At 40.6% G+C, this 24,762-nt stretch overlaps 1 protein-coding gene across 2 annotated transcripts; it reads right to left on the bottom strand.

Moving 5' to 3' along the window:
• Positions 1–1,636: 1,636 nt before the first annotated feature.
• Klf5 (KLF transcription factor 5) lies at positions 1,637–23,046 on the bottom strand. Of its 2 annotated transcripts, none has more exons than XM_004845255.4 (4): positions 22,878–23,046; positions 15,360–16,233; positions 14,238–14,297; positions 1,637–3,312 (listed from the first exon to the last, which is right to left on the bottom strand). In XM_004845255.4, the coding sequence occupies exons 2-4, from the start codon at positions 16,219–16,221 to the stop codon at positions 3,134–3,136; spliced, it is 1,101 nt and encodes a 366-aa protein (XP_004845312.1). In that variant the 5' UTR covers positions 16,222–16,233; positions 22,878–23,046; the 3' UTR covers positions 1,637–3,133. The 2 variants fall into 2 exon arrangements, with proteins under 2 accessions (XP_004845312.1, XP_004845311.1); XM_004845254.4 differs by lacking the exon at positions 22,878–23,046 and adding an exon at positions 18,436–19,025.
• Positions 23,047–24,762: the final 1,716 nt, after the last annotated feature.

Genomic DNA, 24,762 nt, shown 5'->3' with positions numbered 1-24,762 from the left:
ATTACTTGGGAAGAGTGGAGGGTCAAATAATGAGATCAAATAAACTTACAGGGCCAAATCACATAACTATGATTTTCTCTTTAGATCTGAGGTCAGAAATCCCCCTCCCCAACTACTGTAAGAATAGTGACAAGTAATTTTTCTTTACTTTAAAAAAAATAAAACCCTTGCTTACCTGGCAGCCGCAAGGTCCTGAGTTCGATCCCCGGTACCAAAAAATGAAATAAAATTCTTGTTTTAGAAATTTCAGATTTACACAATTATTGCAAAAGAGAATAAAATTCCTGTAACCCCAGGTCCAGATTCCTCTCTTAATGGTATACATCAGTGTGATACATTTGTCACCACAAATAAACAAATACTGATACATTTTCTAAATCATGTTTCCCTGATTGCACTGAGGGTTGTGTGCAAAGGAGCAAGACCAAAGGCAAAGTTTCAGTCTCATCATATCCAAGGTACATGCTATCAGCACAACTTATCGCTGCTCATGTGGCCTCTGACCGGCTGGCTGGGGTTTCCAGAGTTCTCTACTGTACGCACTCCTCCCTCCCTCCCTCCCTCACCTACAGTACTCTTGGGAAGGAGCCCACTTCCTGCAGATGAGCTAAGGAGCCCAGTGCTGGGTTCCATTTTCTGAGGGTGAAGCTGTTCCTACAAAATCTGTTTGGAATTGTCCTGCAGACTTGTCTCTTCTATTCAATCATTTACATAGATCAAGGAAACAGGGTTATTTCACAGTTGGAATTATAACCCAACTTTACTTTGTTTTGTTGCTCGGACAGTCCTAGCATCATGTTTGTTTTTTCTAATCACCTCCTTACTTCTGGCATTGTAAGCTATTCCAGGCATATACTGTTTCCCACTCCATGTCCAGTCAGTCATTTCTCAAAGGATCTCCAGTTCCTTTGATTGAATGGTGTTAGAAGTCAAGATACAGGGCTACTGCTGGAAGAAATCAACTTTTATTCAGGAACTGGGTGGGTGGTAGAGCACCTACTCAGCATGTGCAATTCCCAGCACTGAAAAAAGAATCAAATTTTAACAATCTTTTCTTTTTAAAGGAAAAAGTTAAAATCCAATGCTTTTGCTTACCTGATAATAAAATCTCCAAACTAACACATGAAGTTTAGTGTTTTCAATTAATGACGTTGAAAGGGTCAGTGGTGTGAGATGGCCAGAAAACTGTTCATGAATCATTCATGCCTACCTTTTTGCTTTTAATTATATTTCAAAAAAAAAAAATTCCTTGTCTTTTTTCTTTTTGGTGGTACTAAGGATTGAAGGCTTTCACGCTGAGCTATATCCCTGGCCCCTTTTATATTTTGAGACAGGCTAAGTTACTAAATCCCCAGGCTGGCCCCAATTTGGCATCTTTCTCCCTCAGCCTGTGTTTTAAAGATAAGTATTTGTTTTTGTTTTTGTTTTGGTACCAGGGATGGAACTCAGGTCCTTGTGCTTGGAGGCAGGAGGCGGAACCACTGAGCTAAATCCCTGGCCCAAAGATAAGTATTCCTTCTATGCAGTTTGCCTAAGAATACCTGAGAACTGTTTTTTCATTAACCAATTCAGCTTTAGGAATGGAATTTGCAAGCTATCCTTGCTATGGCAAGTAAAGAAAAAAAGCACAACAAGATTCTTTTAGGCACTTTTTATTTTCCAAAAAAAATTGTCGTTAATATATAAACATCTCATTCTCTCAAAAAATTCTACAACTATACAGCTGTTTGCTCCATTATTTGCATAGGAAATGACCACAATACAAAAATAAGAGGGAAAAAGAAGCAAAACAGCAACCAATTTATGCTTTTTATGTAGGTATGTTTCCACGTATAAACATTTTAAGCCTCTTACAAAATTATTTACACCATTTGTCACCTATTTACACATTTTTAGAGCAACTTTTCTAACAAACAAAACTATAATTTATCAAGTTATGAAAATTGTTTTCTAAAAAAAAACTTGCTATATTACCACAAAATAAATAAAGATAAACAATATTTTAAAAACAAAATTAAGTTTTCATTTCAATTAAGACCCCTTTTGGCATTTTGCTTATTATTCTGCCCTTTGGTTAACAGCATCGGCATCACATTACTATTTTATATTGCATATATGTAGCACTTGCTTCCTTAAGTTTCCAACATACCATTGATACTTAAAGGCAGACACTGAGTCAGTATTAACAATAGATTAACTAAACTGCACTGTAATTTAGGTCAAATTACTGTGTCTCACTGTATATTACATGCAAAATCCACATGAACTGTCATTTAACCAACAGAACTGCACAAGTGAACATCTCAGTATACGAAAACTGCATCTTAAGTTCAGCGCTGTCATGTGAAAACTACATTAAGTCCTTCTTTTTAAAAATGATACTGTGTTTAGCTTATCGTAAGAGGTTTCACTTTTGTATATTGTAACCATCTTTAAGCTCCTCAGTTTACAATTCATATAAAACTCTTGTATTTAAAATAATCCTATTTTAATCAGTGCATGAAATTTGCTTTTTAAAGTTCATTTGAAAGATTATTCCTTCCCCCTAAAGAAATGAATTTGGTAATGTTTTGAGAGGTATCTTACCACAAATTCTAACTGTAAATGTATTCATGGTTATTTTCAAAAGCAGTATGATTTTTTTTCCCCAAAAAGAATCCTAAAAAACTTCTAATAAACCTATAAAGCTGATTTGCATATTTACAAAATTTCAAATAGCAAATATAGGCAACTCATATATATTTAAAAAGAAAAAACACATTTGTTCAATGGCTATTTGTGAACTGCCAGGTACACTGGGTACCTAAGGAATTATCTCATGTTAAGGAACTCTCGACACATAACCTGTCCTTCCTCCGGTGCCAGCCACCTTCACAGTCACCTGGTGCCCGTCTGAGCACTCAGCCCTCACCCCAGCCTCCCCTGTCCAGGTGCGGCTGCCTGGCATGAGATGAAACCTGCTTGATTGAGGGAAACCACGTACATTACAGCAAGCATTCCCAATTCTTAAAATGACCAAACACTTTGGTATTGATACAATGTATTCCCTGTTTTCTCACATATACAAAATATACATTTCCAGTTTTTTCTTTCTCTGTTGTGATAGTGAGGCAGGTCGCTGTGGGCCCGGCGGTCAGTTCTGGTGCCTCTTCATGTGCAGTGCCAGGTGGTCGGAGCGCGAGAAGCTGCGGTTGCACACGGCGCACTGGAAGGGCTTGGCGCCCGTGTGCTTGCGGTAGTGGCGCGTGAGCTCGTCCGACCTCGCGAACCTCCAGTCACAGCCTTCCCACGTGCACTTGTAGGGCTTCTCACCTGTGACAAGCAACAGAAGGGTGAGGCGCCTGCTGGAGGTCAGACATCGTGGACATCATTCTAATATCCTTAGATCCACACTAGCACATCTATTCACCCTCTTCTATGGATTGTACAAAACAAAACAAAATATTTAAGGGGAATGGCTTTTTTTTTGGAGGGAGTGTGGTAAGTAAAAGGGAGACACAGTCCCTCTCAATAGTCCAGGCTAACCCTGAAGTTAACTGCTGCGTTGCTGAGGCTGGCCTCAATCTTGCAGCGATCCTCCTGCCCCAGCCTCTGAGTGCTGGGATCACAGGCGGGCATCACCATGGCTGGCTTAAAGCCGAATGGTTTTTAAAGCTTTATGCATTTGATATATAATAAATCCCTTAACCACAAAGTCTGGTACTGGTAAGTTCACAATGGTGAAGTCTCGGACTATGAAACAACCATGACAACTCTATTTGCTGATATGTGCATTTAATTTTTCTTTTGTGTTGCACCAAGCAGCTGGGTATGGAGATAGATGCACACCCATAATCCCAGCACTACGGTAAGCTAAGGCAGGAGTCCATGCTTGAGTTCCGTCTGGGTAACTTAACTTCATAACTGAGCAAGACCCTGTCTCAAAATAAAAAATAAAAAAGTGCTGGGGAAATAGCTTGGTGCAAAGGCCCTGGGTTTAGTCCTACTACCACCACCCCCACCCCCAAAAAAGACAGATTTACATATTAAAGTACTGTGGGCATACAGCTGGGTTTTTATATGGATAATTTTCTCCTAAATTCCTTTTTAAAATGTTTTCTTCTGAAAGAGAAGAACCTCAGAAAAGTTTTCTTTAGTACCAATGGAATTCAACAAACTTTCTGCTTAATTTAGCAGTATCATATTTAGGGAGTTGTAAGATTACAGAGCCTGAATTGTGAGACATGGTCCAAATCGGCTAAGGCCTCTAGCTTGCAGACTGCAGACCCTTACTTACAATCCCTCGGCATAAGGACCGAGGGCCAGGACAAGCCATGCACAATTGGCCCCAGCCATTTCACGTCTTCCCCTCCTACAACACACACCTGTCACCTTTCCTCTGCCCTCTTCTTGCTGTGATCCAAGCCATACTTTTCTTAAACTGCGTATCTCAATTCTGGATGTTTTCTTTTTCTCACAATAGATTATAATTAGAAATGTAAGCTAACATTCAAACCTAAGTTTTAACGTAAGAGATAAATCACCTTTCTTTCACTTAGTTACATAACTGTCTGATACACAGAAACACTTTAGTATCAGGGGTAAATGTGTATGTGTGTGTGTATATGTATATATATGAAACAATTTTATACAAGTGTTTTGTTTTGTTCCTCATGAAAATAAATCACAGAAACATTGGTTAAATACTAAAATTTAATGGAAAAAGGCTATTTCTGGTGTTTGAGGCAAGGAAAAGTTCCTAAAGAGGCCCAATTTTAAAAGAAATCATTCTATTTTTTTTAACTTTAATAATTAAATAGCAGAACTGTATTTTCAATTTATTTAAGAAACAAGGGACACTAGACTCTTTTTGTTCACTATTTTTATTGGCTATGGAGCAATAAACTGCACCAATATTTTTTAAAGTTTACTCTACTGATTGGTTGAAATACAGTAGCCATTAAAGTTCCTAAAACATTTGGAGTCTTAGCTCTCAATTTATGCACATCTATAGATTAGTCAGCCAAGAATGCTGCTAGTGTCTGGAGCTGTAGTTATTGGGGCCAAGTCTTTTGATAAAAGCAGGGACAGCTTTCCCTACTTGGGGCAGTTTCTATGGGATTTGTTCAAGTGTCAACACTGTGCAAGTAAAACACCATAGAGGAAGCTGGTACCCAATTTCTAGCCAAACAGCAGACTTAAGCCTTTCTTCCTCAGCCAAAAACACTATGCACAGTACTTCTGGGAAACCAAACTGACTTCCTTCAAGTTATATTTCAACAGGATAGAGCTTTCAAAAGTTTAATTGGATTTTTACAGAATCTCTTTCCAATACCACCAATTTAAAATATTTAGTTAAGCTCTTTCAACATCAACTATATTTTTAAGTTCTCATGCTGTTAATGTGAAACTTTCCAAAGGCAAAGAGAAAAAAGTGACAAATCTGTACAGCATGGAAAACAATCCTCAGCTTTCCCTCAAATAAAGTGTGCATTTTCTTATTCTACTTGAAAATTATAGAAACAGTTTGCTAAGAATTCTTAGTCTTGGGAAAAAAGTGTCCAAGTTAAACACCCATACTATCCATACTGATAAGCCATTAACATTTTATACAAATGTTCTAACCAGAAACATTACCAGTAAATGGGACAAACACTCACCGAGGGCACCTAACCCTTTCTCACTGTCTTGCTTATTAATCCTCACAACAGAGAAGTGATCTGTGAGCTCCACACTAAGCATCCTTCCTGCCGCTTTTCCTTAATGTCCCACTTAAGTCTCCCATTAGCAAACTCTCATTCACTCTGAATGATACAAAGAACACACATATAATATTGTTCAAATGTATTTAGAATCTTCTAAGGCCACTTGTGCACGATAAATAATAGCTTCATAGACCCACAACACCCCTTACAGTACCCATTAAAGTTCCAAAAGCTGAAGCCCGGGGCGCACCCTGGCAGAGCAGCCCTCTACGGAGCCCCTTGGCCATCACCAAGGACTGCCCAGGGAGCATCCTTTCTCCCAGACCAGGTGGTTTTCAGTGAGGTAGCAAATGTTTGCACTGAAAAAATATTCCATAGAAACTAAAACATCTTTCTTGCTGTGAAGAACTGAAAAACCATGACTTTTGAACCTACCACAATGGAACAGGAATGGGAGGTTTCTCTGCTCTGCTGAACACACTGAATAGACTCATACTAAGGCCTTTCTCTAGAACATTCTATAAAAAGAGGAACATTCTCTAGAACATTCTATGTACACTCTTCTAACAGGAAGAAAATCACACAAGGAAGTATTTCTTTTTAAATAGTTACATTAAGTCACTTTTTAGAGCTCATTACATGAAATCTGCATTATCTGCTTCTCGATGACCAAAAGATAATAGAATCAATTACATTTCGTGAAGATAGAAGCTAAAAACCATCAGAATTATAGCCAGGGTTTACTAAAGACACCTTGTAAAACAAGACTTGTTCTCTGACCTCAAAGAACTGAAGTACAGTAACAGGTGTTTCCCCCACCATCGCAGACTTACAGAATTTAGCATATCAATTTGCTTCTAATAATCAAGAGGGAAAAAATTTCATGGGAAAATAATATTCAGATATCTGAGGAAACTGATCAAGTGAGATGATTTAGCTCAGTAATTCATATTTTCATATATCTGTGGTAGTAATTTCTAATTTAAATAATTTTATCAGAGCTCACTGAACAGATCTCCGTTTGGAACAGAGAAAGGTGTATTTTACAGAAGTGGTGAAGGTGCATCTGCCTGTAATCCCAGGCCTTGGAGAGACTAAAGCAGGAGTCCAGCCTGGGCAAACTTTATATTGTTTCAGAATATAAAGGGGTGGGGATGTAGCTCAATGTGAAGGCCCTGGGTTCAATTCCCAGTACCACCACCACTAAAAAAAGAAATGAGTAGTATTAGCATTTGCAAATATCTAATATTTACTAGATACAGTCATCCTGTTTGTAGCAGACCCATTTTAAGGGAACTAATTAAAAGGATATAAGAGTGGATGTGGTGGATTTATTAAGAAAATTTCTTCCAGCAAGAAATCTGTAAGTTTATCACTATCAATGATGCTGTGAAATCTATCAGTTTATCACTTTCTTTAAAATCCAATTCATCAGGCAGGCACGGTGATGATGCATGCCCATAATCCCAGCATTTGAGAGGCTGAGGCAGGAGGCCAAGTCAGGTTAAAGCCAGGTTGAACTACAAAAGTGAGACCTTGTCTCAAAAACAACAAAAGTCCAATTCATCTTATCTCTTCTAGAAAACTTCCTAAGACCATTCTAATTCTCTATATCAGACACTTTATTTTGAACTAGTCTATGGGGTAGATCAGTAGTAGAGCATGTGCTCAGATTTACCTGGTTTTTGGTTCAATCCCAAGGACTGAAAAAAAACCAAAAACGGGCGTGGTGCTGCACACCTATAATCCCACTCGGGAAGAAGGTTGAGGCAGGATCACTGAATGTTTAAGGCCAGCACGGGCTACTAAGTGAGTTCAAGGCCAGTGGAAACTATAAAAGCCAGGAAGGACCCTGTCTTTAAAAACAAAACCCCCTATTTTGAGCCACTGATTTTCACTTGCACACATATTGCTTTACGAAGGCTTCAGGCAGCTGGTTTTGCCTTTGTGATCATGGGCAAAGATTGTCTCCCAACCCTGCTGTGCCGCCACACTGGCCCTGATGCCTCTCTGAAGCAATCGTGTGTGTGTGTGTGTGTGTGTGTGTGTGTGTGTGTGTGTGTGTGGCCAAAGTCAAACCGGTTTTCATCATGAACAGGAGGGAAGGAATGAAGAAGCCACTGTGAGGTCATCCACTTTTCTCTATTTTTCTAGAAAAGCAGAGAAAAGTTGGGCTTTTCCCCACTGGGGACCATCAAGGGTGATGTGGCTCCAATTGCATGCAGGTAGAACAGTGCTTTGAGCCTCTTCGGAAGAAAATATTCAGAAATCACTTAGTAATTTAAAGCTATACAAATGCTTTTAGAGAACTGGACTAAACTTGAGGAAAGCCAAGAAGTCCCAAGACCCCAGATGCTGCTCAGAGGCTGTGCGGGGCTCTCTCCTGCCCGCCCCCTACTCTGAGCTTGGGTTGCTGAGCCCAAAGAGGTGGGAGGGAGGAAGCGTGCTGTGGGCTCCTCCTTGCTGCCGGCCAACAACGCAAGACCATCTCTCAGCAGTAACAGAGTTCATGAAACCAAATACCAACGCCTGAGTCTCCTCACAAAAAGACAACCCACAGATGCACTTTCTATGTAATAAGAGCCCGAGCTAACTTAAAAAGTAAAATGTTGATGATATAGTTTTACCTTTTCTTTGTTTAACCAGAATATAAAAGTTCCACACTTGCTTTTCTCCCCTACCCTGAATGAGCATTAGGCAGCTTTTCCTTTCATTTGCACATAACCTGTTGTCCTGACCAGCAGATTCCGCTCCACTTTTAAAGGTTTGCCTTCTCATAAAAGCAGCCAAAGGAAATTTATTCCTCTGTTTCTGCTGTAGATGTTTTTAAGTGAAAGTTACCTACTGGGCACTTCTAAAGCAGTAACTAAACATCGATGTTAAGACACCCTAGAATATAAATAATACAGGCTCACAGAACAGGAATGTTGCTACTGAGATACTTGGTTGGACTCAAGTAGGCCATTACTTAGTTTCTAATCTTTCACCAGAAGAGATGTGGGTCATCAAGTAAACTATTACATTCTATAGAACTAAAAACACCTGCCAAAGTACAATCCTTGGGTAATTAAATTATTACTTTAAAAACACTGCTTTGACGTCACTGCTGATTGTTTCTATCTCAATTTTGGCAATTCTACTTAATCTACTTATGAACTATCTTCTCCCATTAGTTTAAAAACAAAAGGGTAAGAAGAGATTATTTGGATTCTCCATAAAATCTGGTCAAAAGTGTTTGCTGAATCAAATTATACTTCTTAACCTTTGATAAGCTTTATCATCTCAAAACAATGTTTGATCAATTTCCTATGTAAATGTTTTTCAGATGAAAGAACAAGTCCCAGAACCAAAGTTTAATCTTCCCAGTGAGTCATTAAAAAGAAATTGTTTCTAAGCTTTCATGCTCACAAATACCTTTCCTGGGGTCTGAACAAGCAAGTCTCTCAAGCTACTTTTTAACTCTTTTTTATAAGCCTGATATTGTCAATACAGAAAATAAACTTCAAAGCTGCAAGTGAAAATATAATATTGAAAATAACTGTAAGGAATATTAACTACGCACACCGTACAATAAATGCTAAATGCGATACTTTCTGTCTGCATAGCTTCTTTTTTTTTTTTTTTTTGATTGTTGTTTTGTGTTTTGAGGCAGGCTCTTGCTGTGTAGTTCAGGCTGGCTATGAACTCCCTACATAGCCCTGGCTAGCATCCAACTCTTGGTAATCCTCCTGCCTCAGCCTCCTCGAGTGCTGGGATTACAAACCTGCACCACCATGCCCAGCCTCCTGTGGTTTTTAAATACTCAAATTTACTGCATACTAAATCTCATCCTACAAAATCTTTCCTCAGTATTATTTCTCCCTAGAAAACAGGTTATACACAGAACCAATATTCATCTATCCTAGATCCAAATTGTAGGATCTTAGCTGGGCGTGGTGGCACATGCCTATAACCCCAGCACTCGAGGCTGAGGCAGAGAGGAATGCAGATTTGAGGCCAGCCTGAGCTACATAGTGAGTTTAAGGACAGCTTGAACTAGCTACATAGAGACCCTGTCTCAAAAAAACCAAAACAAAATAAAACCAAATTGCAGGATCTCCATCTATTAAGGCCTGAAATGAAACCCTTTCTAGTTTTTTTTTTAAAGCTTTTCACTCCTTTTCCATACTTTCACCAAAAAAGAGGGAATAACATAGAACATTTTGAATATTTCTTTCAGTGGTGAACTGTTTGTAATGAAAACCTGTTATCAATATTATCGTTTTTACACCAAAATCTAATGAGTTTGGAGCAAAGAACTAAATTAAGAAATTTTGGCCAAGTGTGGTTGTGCACACCTATAATCACAACATGGGAGACTGAGGCAGGAGGATCCCCATGAGTTTGAGGTCAGCCTTGGCAACAGTGAGAGACTGTCCCAAAAGAAAGAAAGAAAGAAAGAAAGAAAGAAAGAGGGGGGAGGAGGAGGGGGAGGGGAGGGAGAGGGAGAGGGAGAGGGAGAGGGAAAGAGAGAAAGAGAAAGAGAGAAGGAGAAAAAGGGGGGGGGGCGGAATTTACCCAGGGCCTTCACTGAGCTACATCCCCAGTCTTTTTTTTAATTTTGAGACAGGTCACTAAATATGCCCGGGCTGGGCTTGTACTTGGGGTCTTCCTGCCTCAGCCTTCCAGAGTGCTAGGATTATAGGTGTGTTCCAATGTACCTGGCTCCTAAGGATTTAGTATCCAACCAGAAAGTAAAATTAAAATTTCAAGTAGAGCTTATGTATTTTAAAGCATATATAGTAACATCTTACTTACATCATGTAACCAAGGATGGGAGAATGTAGAAATTCACTCCCTTTACAATGAGTCTTAGGCTAAAAATCCTTGCAAAACTTAACATGGAATTCTTTCCTAAACATAGCATCTTGAATAGAGTGGTTTACTCAAAAAGTCTCCTTTGGGCACCTAGGCTATTTCTGTTTTCACTCTCTTTATGGGAGTGTTTCAAACTGTCAGCCAGTGGTAGGAAGAATAGGGTACCTGGGGCTCCAGTCGGAGGGATACTTGAGCTAAGTGTATGCACTGCTCAAAGACTTTTCTTTGTAGAATGACTAACTTTCCATATTGTTCTAGAAAGCTGAGGCTGAAAACTGGTGTAAATCTTCATTACAGAATTAAGGGAGATGGCTAGTGTGTAGCTCAGCGGTAGGGCACTTGCCTAGCGTGCCTGAGCCCATGAGTAAGGGAGGAGAGGAGAGAGTAAGGCCTATAAGCATAAAGCCTATAAGCTGTTTGCATAAAATACTACCTTGATTCATAAGGGCAGAGTGATTATGAATCTTTTTTCAAAGTGCTTGGGAGCCATTTCAGAATCATAGCAATGGATACAGCCCTAATACACACTCCTAAGAATTTCTACAGAATTATCATTGAAATGCTGTTAAAAGTTCAAATATTTTGATTTGAAAATATATCACGTACTGATACTGTTGTCCAGAAGCAGCCATAACTATTGTAACTATTTCTAACCGGAAGCACGATAACTATGTATACACATGTGTATTACAAACAGCACATAAATACCCACCCACATAAAGGATGCCTGTGATATGCTGTGTCATCTGTATGGACTTACAAATGAAATTGTATTATTCCCTAGAAGAGAGGCAAATTATGTTTTGGGCATACTGCCTGACCTCACAAAGAAGGTAGCACTTTGGGTCATTTACATAAGCTTCGAAAGAAATCAAAGTGTATGAACTCAAGAAACCTGAATGCTATACTTGTGATTTAAGAAACTGATCCCAACTTTAAAAACAAAACACACAGGTCAGGTGTGATGGCACCCACCTGTAATCCCAGCACGAAAGAGGCTAAGGAGAATCCTGAGTTCAAAGCCAGCCGGAGCCACATAGCAAAAACTTGTCTAAAAAGTTCTGCTTTGGAAAGACTATTTGCTTAGGCTCAATTTGAAACCTAAGTATTGTAAAGAATCTTTCACAATCTAAAAATCCAGAGTAAGTAATTAAACAGAACTAGATGTAGGTTGCTTGAACTGCTTAAATCATTTTTCAAACATACAGTAACTTGACATTTTAAAGCAATTATAATTACTTTCCAAAGAAATGCTAGGGTGCCTTCAAAAGCTGCAGTCACTGAAAGAATAGTATCTTTTGTCATCAAATACAAGATCAACACTGTCATATAATTTTTAAAGTTCCTTAAGAAATTGTCCATGTGGGAAGAAGGGGGATAAAAAGAAACAAAACAAGCTATTAAATGAAAGAAGTTATTTAGAAAAACTGTCTCCTCTACCTAAGCCTTACAGAAAAGGGGCGGGGGAGGGCAAAAAATGCAACCCTTTGCTGGCTTCAGATACAGTCACCGAAAACCAACGGGTGGGGTGGGGAGAAGCAAGGAGAGCGCACAGGTAATTTTAAAAGGCATTGTCTAGAAACCAGAAATAAGGAGAAAACAACCTCAATGCTCTGATTACCCAAGAACGGGTTTAGCCAGATGAGCAAGTTGGGTACAATCCTTCCCCGGGCATTTGAAAGACTATCAAACAAAACTTTATTAAACCAGATTATACGGTCTCACCCATTAGATGCTGGGGGCCATAATGTTTATGATCAGGTGAAAAAGTTGATGTCTGAGATTCAAACTAGGCCTGGGTCCTCCTCTTTCATTTGTTTTTATTAGTTAGTGCGGGCATTGTTAAGACAACCCACTATTAAATTTCTTTGCCAGCAAGTCAAGTTCCAGAATCCCAGGTACAAGCATTCAGAGCACTAAACCCCGACAAGGGTTGAAAGGCTATTTAGATATGGCCTGACTACATCCCTGCAATAAGCAGCTGATTAACATCATTCTATGCATTTGCACTCTTCTTTTATTAGCAGACTTTAACCCCATAAAAATGTATTCCCTCCTTCCTACCTGCAGTTTCAAGGACTTCCAAGAGAAAAAAACTTCAGGTAAAAACTCATTTTTAGTATTTCCTTAATAGAACATATGACCTGCAAGAGAATATTTTACGGTTTCTATATGGACTATTTTCCTGGCACTTGTCATTTGTATTTAGAAAACTTTAGGTGGAAGTTTTTATTCTACACTTTCATTCTTTTGTGGGTGCTTAACTGAAAAACTGTCTGAAAACATAATTTCTGCCTTGGGTTGCTTATATAGATCTTTCCTTTTATATACTCAATTTGTCTACATCTAACACACTCAGGCCAAAACAACCCTATAGATAACTGCAGGAGATAACTTTTCTTTAAAAAGCAGTTTCTCAAAAAGCCCTGGTATTGGCACCACTGTGCCAATACTATTTATTCTGGGTTTAATAGATAGTGTTTATCATTGCGATATCAAGCAATACTTCCTCACATGCATACAAAATGTCTGCAACCATATTCCTCTTAGGGCTCTATCTCAGCACTGACCTTTGCGCAAAGACTTTTACTTTTTAATGCAGCAGTTAGAGATAACTACTTCATTTATCAAAACTCAATTTCCATAGTAACATCTAGCCTGGGGAGATACAAGTCCTCACACTAATCCAACAACCCATTCAAAGGAACTGCTGAATATTTTGGTTTCCATAGCAATGATGGAATAATACATTTTGCTAGGTCACTGCTTTTATTAGCAAACTTATTCTTTGAACTTTAGCTAAGGCTGTATTTATTGAGGAAAAAAGTATAATCACTTTATATAAGTTCTTCCCCTTAGGGCTATTCTCTAAAGAAAATTACAAATAGTATCCATCTATATATTCGAAAACATCATGGGTATGTAGAGGCTTTTTAAATAAAGTGTGCTACCTAGTTGCATCCTAAAATGGGTTCTGAAAGAAAGTTTTAAAATTAAAAAACTCCTAAAAGATTGCTATGGATTTAACAAAACAAATATTTACAAAATTAAGGGGGCTAAATTTAAAGTTTTGAACAAGGATGAATTATAAACTAGAATACAGATATAGCCTCTCAAATATATCAAATATAGGCTGGGGCAGAATATAGAATAACTTAAACCATGACCTATTTTTCACCACCCAATTTTAATACTCCTCAATTTTAGGCCTGCCTTTCACCTGGCACAGCAAACATATCAAACATAACTATTTTAAACAGGGGAACTAAAGATAATGTATTAAGCAGTTATACTGTACATGCTAAATGTAAAAGTTTTTAGTTTAAAATGGCTTTTTTGAAGCAATATGATTTACTATGGAGGAAGAAATATTTTTTTCTTTCCAGACAGGACTAGCATCACTAGTAAAGGTTTTTAAAAGTCCATTAGTAAACACTGTTGTTTGTTTTTGGGCGTGCCAATTAATTCATTGTGAGGTGACAGGACAAGCCCTCCGTAAGCAAAAATCAGCCTTCCGGAAACCAAACTTTCTCAAGGAACTCCATTTTGAGCCAAGCCAGTGCTGAAAAGGTAGGCCATTAAAAAATAAAAGTTGACACAAGAAAGAAGAGATCAAACATGTGCTGGCTTTTAAAAAGGATGAATACCACTTACACTATTTACACAACTCACAGAATTAACAAGAAAATTACATACCAGTATGAGTTCTCAGGTGAGCTTTTAAATGAGAAGACTTTGTATAAACTTTTGTGCAACCTAAAATAAAGAGAGAGGGGAAGACTGGCTCGTCATTCAGATCCTTTTGAAATCTTTACATTTGATGATTCAGTTTAAAATCTGGCTTTACAGAAGAAATTTCATGCTAGATGAAATATTTGAAGCTTCAGTCTTAAAAATATTAAGGAGCTCCCCCCATTATCTGATTGAAGGCATAAAGTGATTTGTTTCAAGGATCACTTAGAAGGAAAGAATACAGGTAATTGAGCCAAGGGACAAATGGAAAATCTGTATTTATATTCCAGTAGGTTCTTTTTACTAACTAGTAATACATACTTCAGTGATTTAAGAGCTACTATATGTTTTTACTTTTAATGGAAGTCGAGCTGACAATACTAGACCATTATCCATGATGACTATAATTTTCTGTACACCTACATTTCTTGGTTTTCATTTAACATGTCATGCCATATCATGTACCACTGTCAATAGATCTTGCCCTGTATTAATCATAAAGCAGCTTACACCAGCAATTTGGAGATAGATTTGTTACCGTCATCAATTTATATTTTAGGTCACGTATCTCATGAATGAGTATACACTATCAGAACCGTTGTTAAATCTGTCCTGTGGACAGTCTTGTACCTATGGTACCAACAGTCTCTTTCTACAGCACTTCATTTAGGATGAGATTAAAGTAACAAACTAAATGAAATTAAAATTTTAATATCAAAGAGGAAACAGACCAAGGTAACTTTTCCCCAGAATGTTCTAGCCATTTTTTCAATACATAAAATAAGTAAAATAGAGGAAATGCTTCATTACCTACTGGATAAAGCACAGAAACATGATATGAGAAGAAAATAAGTGACTTATTTTCAACTGTCAAGTACAACTTTCCTATGTAAATTTTTTTTTTTTTTTTGTGGTACCGGAGATCGAACTCAGGTCCTTGTGCTTGTGCAGCAGGTGGTGAAACCACTGAGCTAAATCCCCAGCCCTTTCCTATGTAAATTTAAAGGCTGGGGTTGGGAGAGGAGCAAGCACACATGCACACACATGCAGACACTGTGGATGCTTCAACCAAGGAGGAACACATACCAGGATAATCGCAGTAGTGGATGCGGCGTTTCTCCAAATCAGGGTTACTCCTTCTATTGTATCTGACAGGTTGGATGTTCTGCGAGTTAACTGGCAGACTGGCAGGTAAATTTGGATTGTGGATTGCCAGTTTAGAAGCAATTGTAGCAGCATAGGATGGAGGTGGGGTTAGATTCTGGAGCATCTCTGCTTGTCTATCGGGACTTCCAGGCTCTGAGCTTGGTGGTGACGGGGGAAAGTAAGTGGCCTGCTGGGGAAGGAACTGACTTGGCATTGTGTATGTGCAAGGGGGCATGCCCTGGAACTGCTTCACCGCAGGCTGCGGAACAGCGGAGGTGTGTGTGGTAAGGCCTGCCATGGCGGCTGACATAGAGACATTAAGGGTGTCCATTACCGCTGTCTGGTTTGTAGAACTGGGCATGTCTAGATCCGGGGTGTTCAGTAGCTGGTACAGGTGGCCCTGTTGGGGAGGGACAGAAAGATGCAGATCTGGTGTAGGAAGTTCTTGTTTGATGAAAATATTGTTCACCTCTGGAGCTGCGGTCTGGTGTGAGGTGAATATGCTGTTGAACTCGGGGAGGGCCTGGGTCGGGGCCGGAGGAGGGGCAGTCGTTTCACTCTGGTGGCTGAAAATGGCAACAGGTTCTGTCTTGATGTGTGTTACGCACGGTCTCTGGGATTTGTAGAGGCCAGTTCTCAGGTGAGTGATGTCAGGGAGGAAGACGTTCATGTTGATACTGTAAGGTAACCCTTCACTGTCAGTGAAGAACTGGTCTACGACTGAGGCACTGTCTCGTCTATACTTTTTATGCTCTGGAATTATTGGAACTGGAGGAAGCTGGGGTGTCAGATACTTCTCCATTTCACATCTTGTCTAAAAAAGAAGAGATACAAACATGCATGATCTACCTGACACATCTCAGAAAGAACAAACAAAAAAATTCCCCTAACAAGCCCTGTGTAAAGTACTAGGGCAAACTCCTAGGTGTTACTTGTAAACATACCATGTTTATTTTGTCAACTGTATAATTATTGGTTCACAAAAAGCCTATGAAAGTCTCCATAATGTCTTTGATAAAACTGCTCCCCAAATCTAGCCATGAGAGGCAAATCAAGGGGGAAAAAAGGAAAGAAAACAAGATGTATTCTTTTCTGATGCAATAATACAGTATTACCCCCTACAAGCAATCAAGTTTACAATTAAGAGTACAGTATCAAAAAAAGAGTACAGTATCAAAGTATTGCCAAAGTACCTCAATTCTGCTCAGTTAAATTTAACATCTTTTAAAAAAAATTTTTAAATTGTGCAAGCCTTTAAAAAGGTTTTTGGTTTGGTCTGGTTTTTTTTTTTTTTTTGTCTTGGCTAGGTATTTCCGAAATAGCTAATATAAAATATTCTTTGGCGATTTCAGTGGGGACTTCTGTTTACAGTTCAATGGAAACTTAAAATACAATGTTTTGAGCAAAACATAGCATCCACTGAAACAAAACCATTTCATAGTCGACATTTGATCTAAATGTCGATTTAATCAGCAGATTCGGTAATTGGTTAATATGATAATGAAATGTTCCTATTCATATCCCTATCTAAAACAGATCTTTAATTACCTAAGGGAAAATCACTCCCTCGGTAGACCGGTGCTAAGGAGCCTGTGGGTGGGGAGAGGCTGCTGTATTGCTGGCACAGTCACCAGCAAAACATTTATCATGTCCTTCTCAGTGGGCCAATGCCACATTCCCCCTTACTCTGTAAAACGCTCAGTCATCCCTATCCTCTGGTGTTTCCGAAGCAGAAAATTACCAAATTGAAATAACTGAACAGCTCTCAAACAGCGAGTTTTCTTTTTGAGAACACAGGGCAGCTTGTAACATGTCGCCTCAATCTTTTTAAAGCTATCTTGTCTCCTACTATAACAGGCTTAATTTTTCTCTTAATTCTTAACACAGAAAGGGAAATTTCAAAAAGAAAAACAAAACCCCAGTATACGGAATGGCTCACATAACTATTAATCTGGCACTCTGATCAGCGAATACTGCAGTCAGATTGTATTTTGCTACTAAATTTCAAAAGCGTTTACTCCGGGACCTCAAACCATTCAGACTGTACTGTGTGGATGAGGACAGGATTTCCCGGATGGACACGATTTAAAAATACAAATTAACGCTGTAGTCCTGTGAGTCACATCTCTGACAAACGCCACTGTCCTCCCGGGCCCGGCGGCACTAGCAGACCTCTCGGGGTAGGTGATGGGTAGCGAATACACAATATACCAGCCGCTGCTAAATGGGGCGTCTTGAAATAAACCGAACCAAACCCTTTCGCGCAGTGCGCTCCCGTGGCGGTTAGTGGTTTCTGATTTTAGCTCTTCCAGCTGTTTGCATGTGGGTATGTTTCCAATTTTTTTTTTCCTTGGGACAAGCTAAAAGTCCCGGGAAGTTTTTTCTGGGCTATATGACTCCGTGCGTGGGCGAAAGAAACAGGCGGTTGCTCTAATTCGGCTGCCGGGCAAGTGTAAAAGCCAACTGCCAGCTCTCTGCGCGGCTCGGGAGATTTAAGCGCACACGAAGAAAACAACACCCTCGGCCTTTTTTCGTCTTTCTTTTCAAGGCAAAAGCAAGCGCCCCAATAGAGCCGTAGTACTCCTAATCTGCTCGTTTCCCAAACGCGGCCCCGCGATCGCTTCTAAAGCAAAGGGAGCCCCGGAGTATGCACCCCGAAGACCCAGCACCTCAACCTGCTCCGCACCAAACCCGAGACGAGGGGAGGGGCTCCCAGGGCCCTGGAGGGACAGAAGGGCGACGACGGCGCGGGAGGCTTTACTGGAACGAGCACAGGGCTCATCCCTCAGTGCGGGAGCGCCCGGCCCCCATCTGCTCCCCTCTGAGCGCCGTGCCCTGGCGGCAGCCAAGGCAAGGCAGGGCAGGGCAGGGCAGGGCGGGGCGGGGCCCCCGTTGCGCGGTCCCCGTGCGCCCCGACGCGCGCCGGCCTGGAGCGGCCCCTGTCGCCCGCGCGCTGCAGCGGCGGCGGCGGCGGCGGCGGGACCCACCCGGGCGGGAGGCGGCGACGGGAACCTACCTGGACCAGCTCCTCCGGGGGCAGCCGCGGGCCGGCGGCGGGCGGCTGCGGGGGCGCGGGTGGCGCCGGCGCGTGGTGGTGCGGGTGCTTCAGCTCCTCGCCGGGGAAGAGGGCCGCGTCGCGGGCCGGGTTCGCGGCGCCCAGCACGGGCTTGAGCTGCGCGAACACGGGCTCGTCCTGTGAAGCTGGCGGCTGGGGCGCGGGGCCCAGGCGGGCGCTCATGGTCAGCACCCGCGTGGCCATGGGGATCCTCGGGGGGGCGGCTCCGGGCGCGGGGCGCGGGGTGGGCGCGCTCTCCACCTGGCCCACGCTGGCTGGGGCCGGCGAGCTCGGCGCGGGGCCGCGGGCGGAGGCGAGGAGGCTCCGGGGAGACCCGGAGACCAACGGCAGTCAGTGTTCGAAGGCGCGGACCCAAAGCAAAACTCTTCCGCCCCGCCGCGCGTCAGAGCCAGTGTCCTCCCGGCGGCCACTTTCTCCTGCCCCGCCCCAGCGCGCGCTCTCCCTCGCCGGAGTCCGCTCCCGCCAGCGCCGAACCCCACTAGCGAGCCGCGAGCGCACGTACCTGCCCCGCGACTACTGACACTTGACGCCCGCTTCTATTTCACCCAACTCTGGGGGGGGCGGGACCCGCCCGCCCGAGCGACGGCGCCGCCACCAATCCGGAGGCCCCGAGGCCCGTAGGCCCGAAAAGGCCAGCCTATGAGAAGAGAGAAGTTCACCCAGGGCTCCGCCCCCGCCAGGCCGACCGCACCCCTCGGGCCACGAGCTTCGCGCGCAGGGCGGCCGCGCAGTTTGTACACAAGTTCTCTGACAGATCGGGCTGACGGAGCCGGAGGCGGAGGGAAGGAGGGCAGCGGATGGAATCTAGGAAGAGGGGGAACGAGGGTGGAGACGCGGGGGGAGATCTCTTCGGACTGTTCCCTGCCGGGATTAGGGAGAAAAAGAGTATTGCACGTCTTAGGTGTTGTGCAAGGACCTGAAACTCAGAAGCTGAAACCCATAAGGGAGCTAGCTAGGTGGGGGCGCCAAGGTTTTTAGCTGTTGGTTTAATGAGCGTGTATTTTTAAATATGCCAAATGTACTTTTCTTCAGCTGAAAACTAGGGGCAGTGTGATAAACAAATTTAAAACAGCTCTTGTCTCTATGTATCTTCAGCAGTGAGTGTACCCATGTAGCAAAGCAAATTCGGTGTGCCCTGGATAAAAGGTTTGGTGGCATTTTTCTAAATCCTTGCATACAAGCCTGGCCCCCACCCCACCCCTTCAGTATTTAAGCAACTAGAAGTTTTCACACTCCATCCACTTTTCATGGGGGGGCCGGGGGGATCTTGAAGTTTTTAATATTTAAACCATGTCGATTCTAGCCAAAGCGTGGAATCTAATTTAAGCACTAACAACTAGCACAAATGTGTACTTAAATAGACATTACATCTTTGACTTATTTTTTGCTAGCACTGTATGTTCGGGAAAATGGAGTTTAACGCTATTTACAAAAGAGAAACAGCACGTTTACCTAGTACCGCGACACCTTTTCCTACGAAAAGACAACCAAGGAAGCCAGCAAACATTAGACTGCAGCACCTTTGAAATTTAGGAATCCAAATTTGTAGGAAAGTAATAGGTAAATATATTACCGTCCACTTACTATGTTGTTATAATGGGAGGGTGAATTTTTGCCAGCAATCACCAAAGGAAATCACTTTCCTTAATCTTTAATGTTCTTGTACATGATTTTATCTGGCTTATTGGGAAGTTGGAACAATAAACTGCAATAAAAATGCCTGTAATATTGCTACATATGTACATATGTTGACAGCATACCATACCATTAGACATTGTAAGGCAGCTTCCTCCCTACTTCAATGAAACAGCTTTTCAAAAGGTTTTAACAAAAAGTTCCTTTCAAAGAGTACATTTGTCAAAGTTATACATAGGTCTCATTTGCCATGTGGATGAGTTAATATGCACAAAATATTACATATATTTACTTTAGAAAAGGTAAAATTACTTTGTAAACTAGATTTTTTTTTCTCCTTTTCCTTCCCTTCCTGTTCGTACATGATTCATTTTTATAGCTGTGATCGCTGCTCTCAGAGAACGGTTGATGACTATGTTCGTTACCAATTTATTTCATAAATATCTTTGCAAATTTTTTTCTAAGTAAACACTCATGCTGTCCATTTTCATCTTTAAAAAGTGAGCCCAATTTTCTCTAATATTAAATCCAATCATGTAATTAAACAGCTTAAAAACAGGTTCTAGAATTGGTATGAGGTTTAACATAGCTTTTTTAAAAAATTGACCTTTCAAAGACTGTTAATGCTGATACGATCACTTGATCATGAAATATAGAGATTCTTAATAGAACTTTTGTGCTGTTTTAACTTTAAACCTCAGAGTTAGCACAACTTGGTACCTATCTGTATTTTAATTTGCTTTGCTTTTAAGTTAGTTTGCTTTTAAATAATTGGCTATTTTGACCTTTCCTTTGTGTTTCTTTTTACCTCAGCTTCAGTTGCCGGTATTTCCACCTAAATTTTTACTGCAATGAGATCCATTTCTTTCCCTGGAAATGCTTCTAAATTTCACACCAGTTTTTGACATGCTTTCATTTACAAAAGCTGTGCGTTGTAAAAACAAAGCAAAACAAAAACCCACACAACTATTTGATAAGCTTTTAATGACATTTTTATAGTCTTGTTAATTTTTTTCACGTTTCCATTTTTCCTAAATGAACACAGATATGAACCTGGCTGTGGTTGGTTGGGCCTTCACAGCTAATGCATTTACAGTTTTTAAAAATCTAAATATATTCTCTCTTTTTAGTCAACTACAGCAGATTTATTTAAATTTCATTTCTGGCATAAAGACTCATGAAATAGGGCTGCCACTTTTAAGCAACGGTTTTGCTGAAATATCCAGCTCTGCAATCTCACAGAAAATAACTAGTTTAGTCCTGTACAATTGCATGGAAATTGGAAAGTAATCCTTTTCTGAGATGTTCGCCATGCGGTTCTGGACATATAAAGAACACGTTCAACCAAGCCCCCTTGCTGTTGCTCTTCACACGAATGTTACAGCTACAAACCTGCTTCACTGACTTAGCAAAAAGGGTTAAAACTTGATAAATATTTTTCAAATGTTCCAGGTTCTATGTTGGCGTGAAGCCAGACAGTGTGAATGGACAGATCCTCAATTACTTTGAACTTTCTAGTTCTTTGCATTCCTTCCTGCTTAGTAGTGCTGTACCATTAGGGAAGATGGGAGAAAACAAAAAACAAATGTCAGGTTTCAGAAATCAATTAGTGGCCTGGCAGTGGTGTGTGAACTGAGCTGAGCCAAAACAGGGGATTCTGTGGGGAAGAAATAAAAATGTCGAGTAGTCAAGTTAGGTAGGAGGCTAAGCAAGCGTAGAAGCAGTGTGCATGCTTAAGTCCTTAGTCACTGGCGACACAGATTTAGTCTTAGAATAAACCCTAAGTGTCACTATCTTTACGGGAATAAATACCCCTGAATGTGTGGGGGCTGAACCGGCATCCAGCCACGGGGTGGGGGTTGAAGGAGGCAGTGGAAAAAATAGATAAATAGCTTCTGAATGATGAGATGCGGCAAGTATGAGGCAATCACTAGGGCAATGTTCACTCAAGGCTCGGCAAAAGCAACGTCGATAGTCAGTTGTCAAAAACATCAGGGAGAGCCTGAGAGTAGGAGATCTGGGGTAACACAGCCAGCTAAATCTCATTCACTTTGACTGGGAGAATAACCACACCGTGTTTCATTTCTGGACAATCAGAATTAAACTCCCAGGTGACACTCGGCCACAAAAGAGCCCAAGACTGAGGAGAAATAATTTTTGATAATGGAGTGTACTCTTCTCTGGGGTAAGATGATTTAATTAAAAGTAACTTTTATATTTCCTGAGGGTCCACCCTCGGTAAGAATCTGAGTCAGTGGGAACAAGGTAATTATTGTCCTCTAAAATATTTCCCGTCTGTAATCTTTTTTATTTTTCATTAATAACAAACTACTTGTAGTCACGCATGAAAAAAAAAGTCATTGAGAAAAATAACACAATAAATAGAAGCTTCTATTAAGATTAGTCAGAATTTGAAGCATTTTGATTCAAAAGATTAAGAGATGGGAGAAAATACGCTCTGTTCATTCCCTTGTGATGAAAAATATGTAATTTAAGTATGCAATTAAAATATTTAATTTTACTATATCATTTTTTGAATAAACTGAAAAGATGCCTTAATAAGAAAACAACTCAATTTCTATTTTTGTACTGTCTCTTAAAAAATAAATTTTATGTATAACTTTGAATTTAAATGTGTTCTTCATGAACTATTTCATAAAGCTCCCATTATGCACTTATTCCTAAATGCACTGTAATTTATCTAGTCTAATCTTAAATAATAATATACCAAAAAAGTACAGTTTTACCTTTTGGGAAGCCGGAGATTGCTTTTTTCACTTTGTTAATGTAAAAAGCAGACAAAAATGACATCAATATAAATGCCTTGAACTGTTACAGACCAGGTGTGCAGCAGTTTAAACTGAGCAATATTTGAATTCTGACTCTGAACCTGATAAGAAAGGTGAAGAGAAAAACCCTGAACGGAAGCTCTCAGAACAGTGGGAAGGGCGCATCAGCCGCATCACAATCAGCGGCGCCTGAGCCAATCGCTGTCCGCAGTCTGACAAGCTGCAAGGGCTCCTCCAGGCTGTGGGGTACAAACTGCGAACACCCAGGGAACCGCGCAGGGATCAGGGAAACACCCTGCTAGGCACTGATTCATAAAAGAAATGCGTAAAAGTAGTGCTAGATCCCATACCGTTCTTCGTGGCTTCACTCCATACACTGCTGTTGGTTGCGTAAACTTATACAGCTTTTAGGGAAGACAATTTGATAAGTATGAAGAAAGCTAACAATATACATAACCTTGAAAATGATGAGCCAAGTGTGGTGGTGCACACCCGTAAACCCACCACTTGGGAGGCTGAGGCAGGAAGACCTCGAGTTCAAAGCCAGCCTGGGCAACAGAGAGAGTTCAAGGACAGCTTGAACTACATAGCTAGCCAGACCCTAAAACAAAACAAAAATAAATAGAAAGTAAACTGATTCTCCTTCTAGGAAACATATAAATATATATTTATATAGAAAATAACCTAGGTCTCCAACAATAGAGGAGTAGTTAAACACGTACATACCATAGCTACCGTTCTGCTGCCAACAATTATATTATCTAAAAAATACTTAGTGACATGGAAGAAACACTTGTGATACGTGAAGCCAAAGACAGGGGGTTTATAAACATGCACCCTCAAAGATGAAAAGAATATTCAAGAATGTATTTTGGTGGCTATCATTGGATGGCCAAATCAGGAGTAGTTTTTCATTTCTTTGTACTTTTCAGTATTGTTAAATTTTCTAAAATTGCTATGTAATTCCATTTTTAATCCCTATGTATATATCAAATATATCTGTCTATATTTCTAACTGTATCTATCCATCTTGCTGTACCATGTATTGAACCTAGGACCATAGTACTGAGCTACATCCTCATTACTTTTTATTTTTGTATTTTGAGATAGGGTCTTGCTAAACTGCCCCAGGCTGGGCTGGAACTTGTGATCCTCTTATCTCAGCCTCCAGAGTGCTGGGATTACAAGCATGTGCCACCATACTCAGTGCCAAAATAAATATTTTGAATAAAAACATAAATATTACCTTTTTACTGATAAGAGTTAGTTGGAACTGTCAGTGATGAACAAATGATTTCCCATTCAAAACCAGCAAGGGTAGCTACAACTCTCCAACACCTTGTGCTGGGAAAATATATAAACTTAACTGAGCAGCTAGATTTTCAAGATTCACTGCTGAATAAAGAAGCTGAAGAGAGATTACAAAGGGGAGTTTGCAGTTAGAGAGAGATAACCTGGGGAATGTTTTGAATGTAAATATAAATATGCTTTAATTCATTTGTGAGTGGTCAGCAAGAGTTCATGTACAATGATTTTTTTTCACTCAATTACTTTGGGTTTCTCATTCTATTTTGTTGCTTTAACTTTCTCAGGTTAAACACAGTGTTTTGATGAAATCCATAGACACTTAAAGCTTGATCAAGTTCACATGCATTTTTTTTTTTTTTTTTTTTGGTACCGGGGATCGAACTCTGGTCCTTGAGCTTGCAAGGCAGGCGATGGAACCGCTGGGCTAAATCCCAGGCCCTTCACATGCATCTTTAAAGAGGTGCCATGTTTACTTCCATTTTTTTTTCCCTGATACCTGGGATGGAACACAGGACCTTGTACTTGCTAGGCAGCT

Source organism: Heterocephalus glaber, unplaced genomic scaffold, assembly GCF_053883595.1.
Source record: "Heterocephalus glaber isolate CG9 unplaced genomic scaffold, H.glaber_assembly_v1.0 deba00001577, whole genome shotgun sequence".
NCBI classification, from domain to species: domain Eukaryota; kingdom Metazoa; phylum Chordata; class Mammalia; order Rodentia; family Bathyergidae; genus Heterocephalus; species Heterocephalus glaber.
The sequence above is the reverse complement of the archived record's forward strand: the minus strand, read 5'-3'. Positions and strand labels throughout refer to the sequence as shown.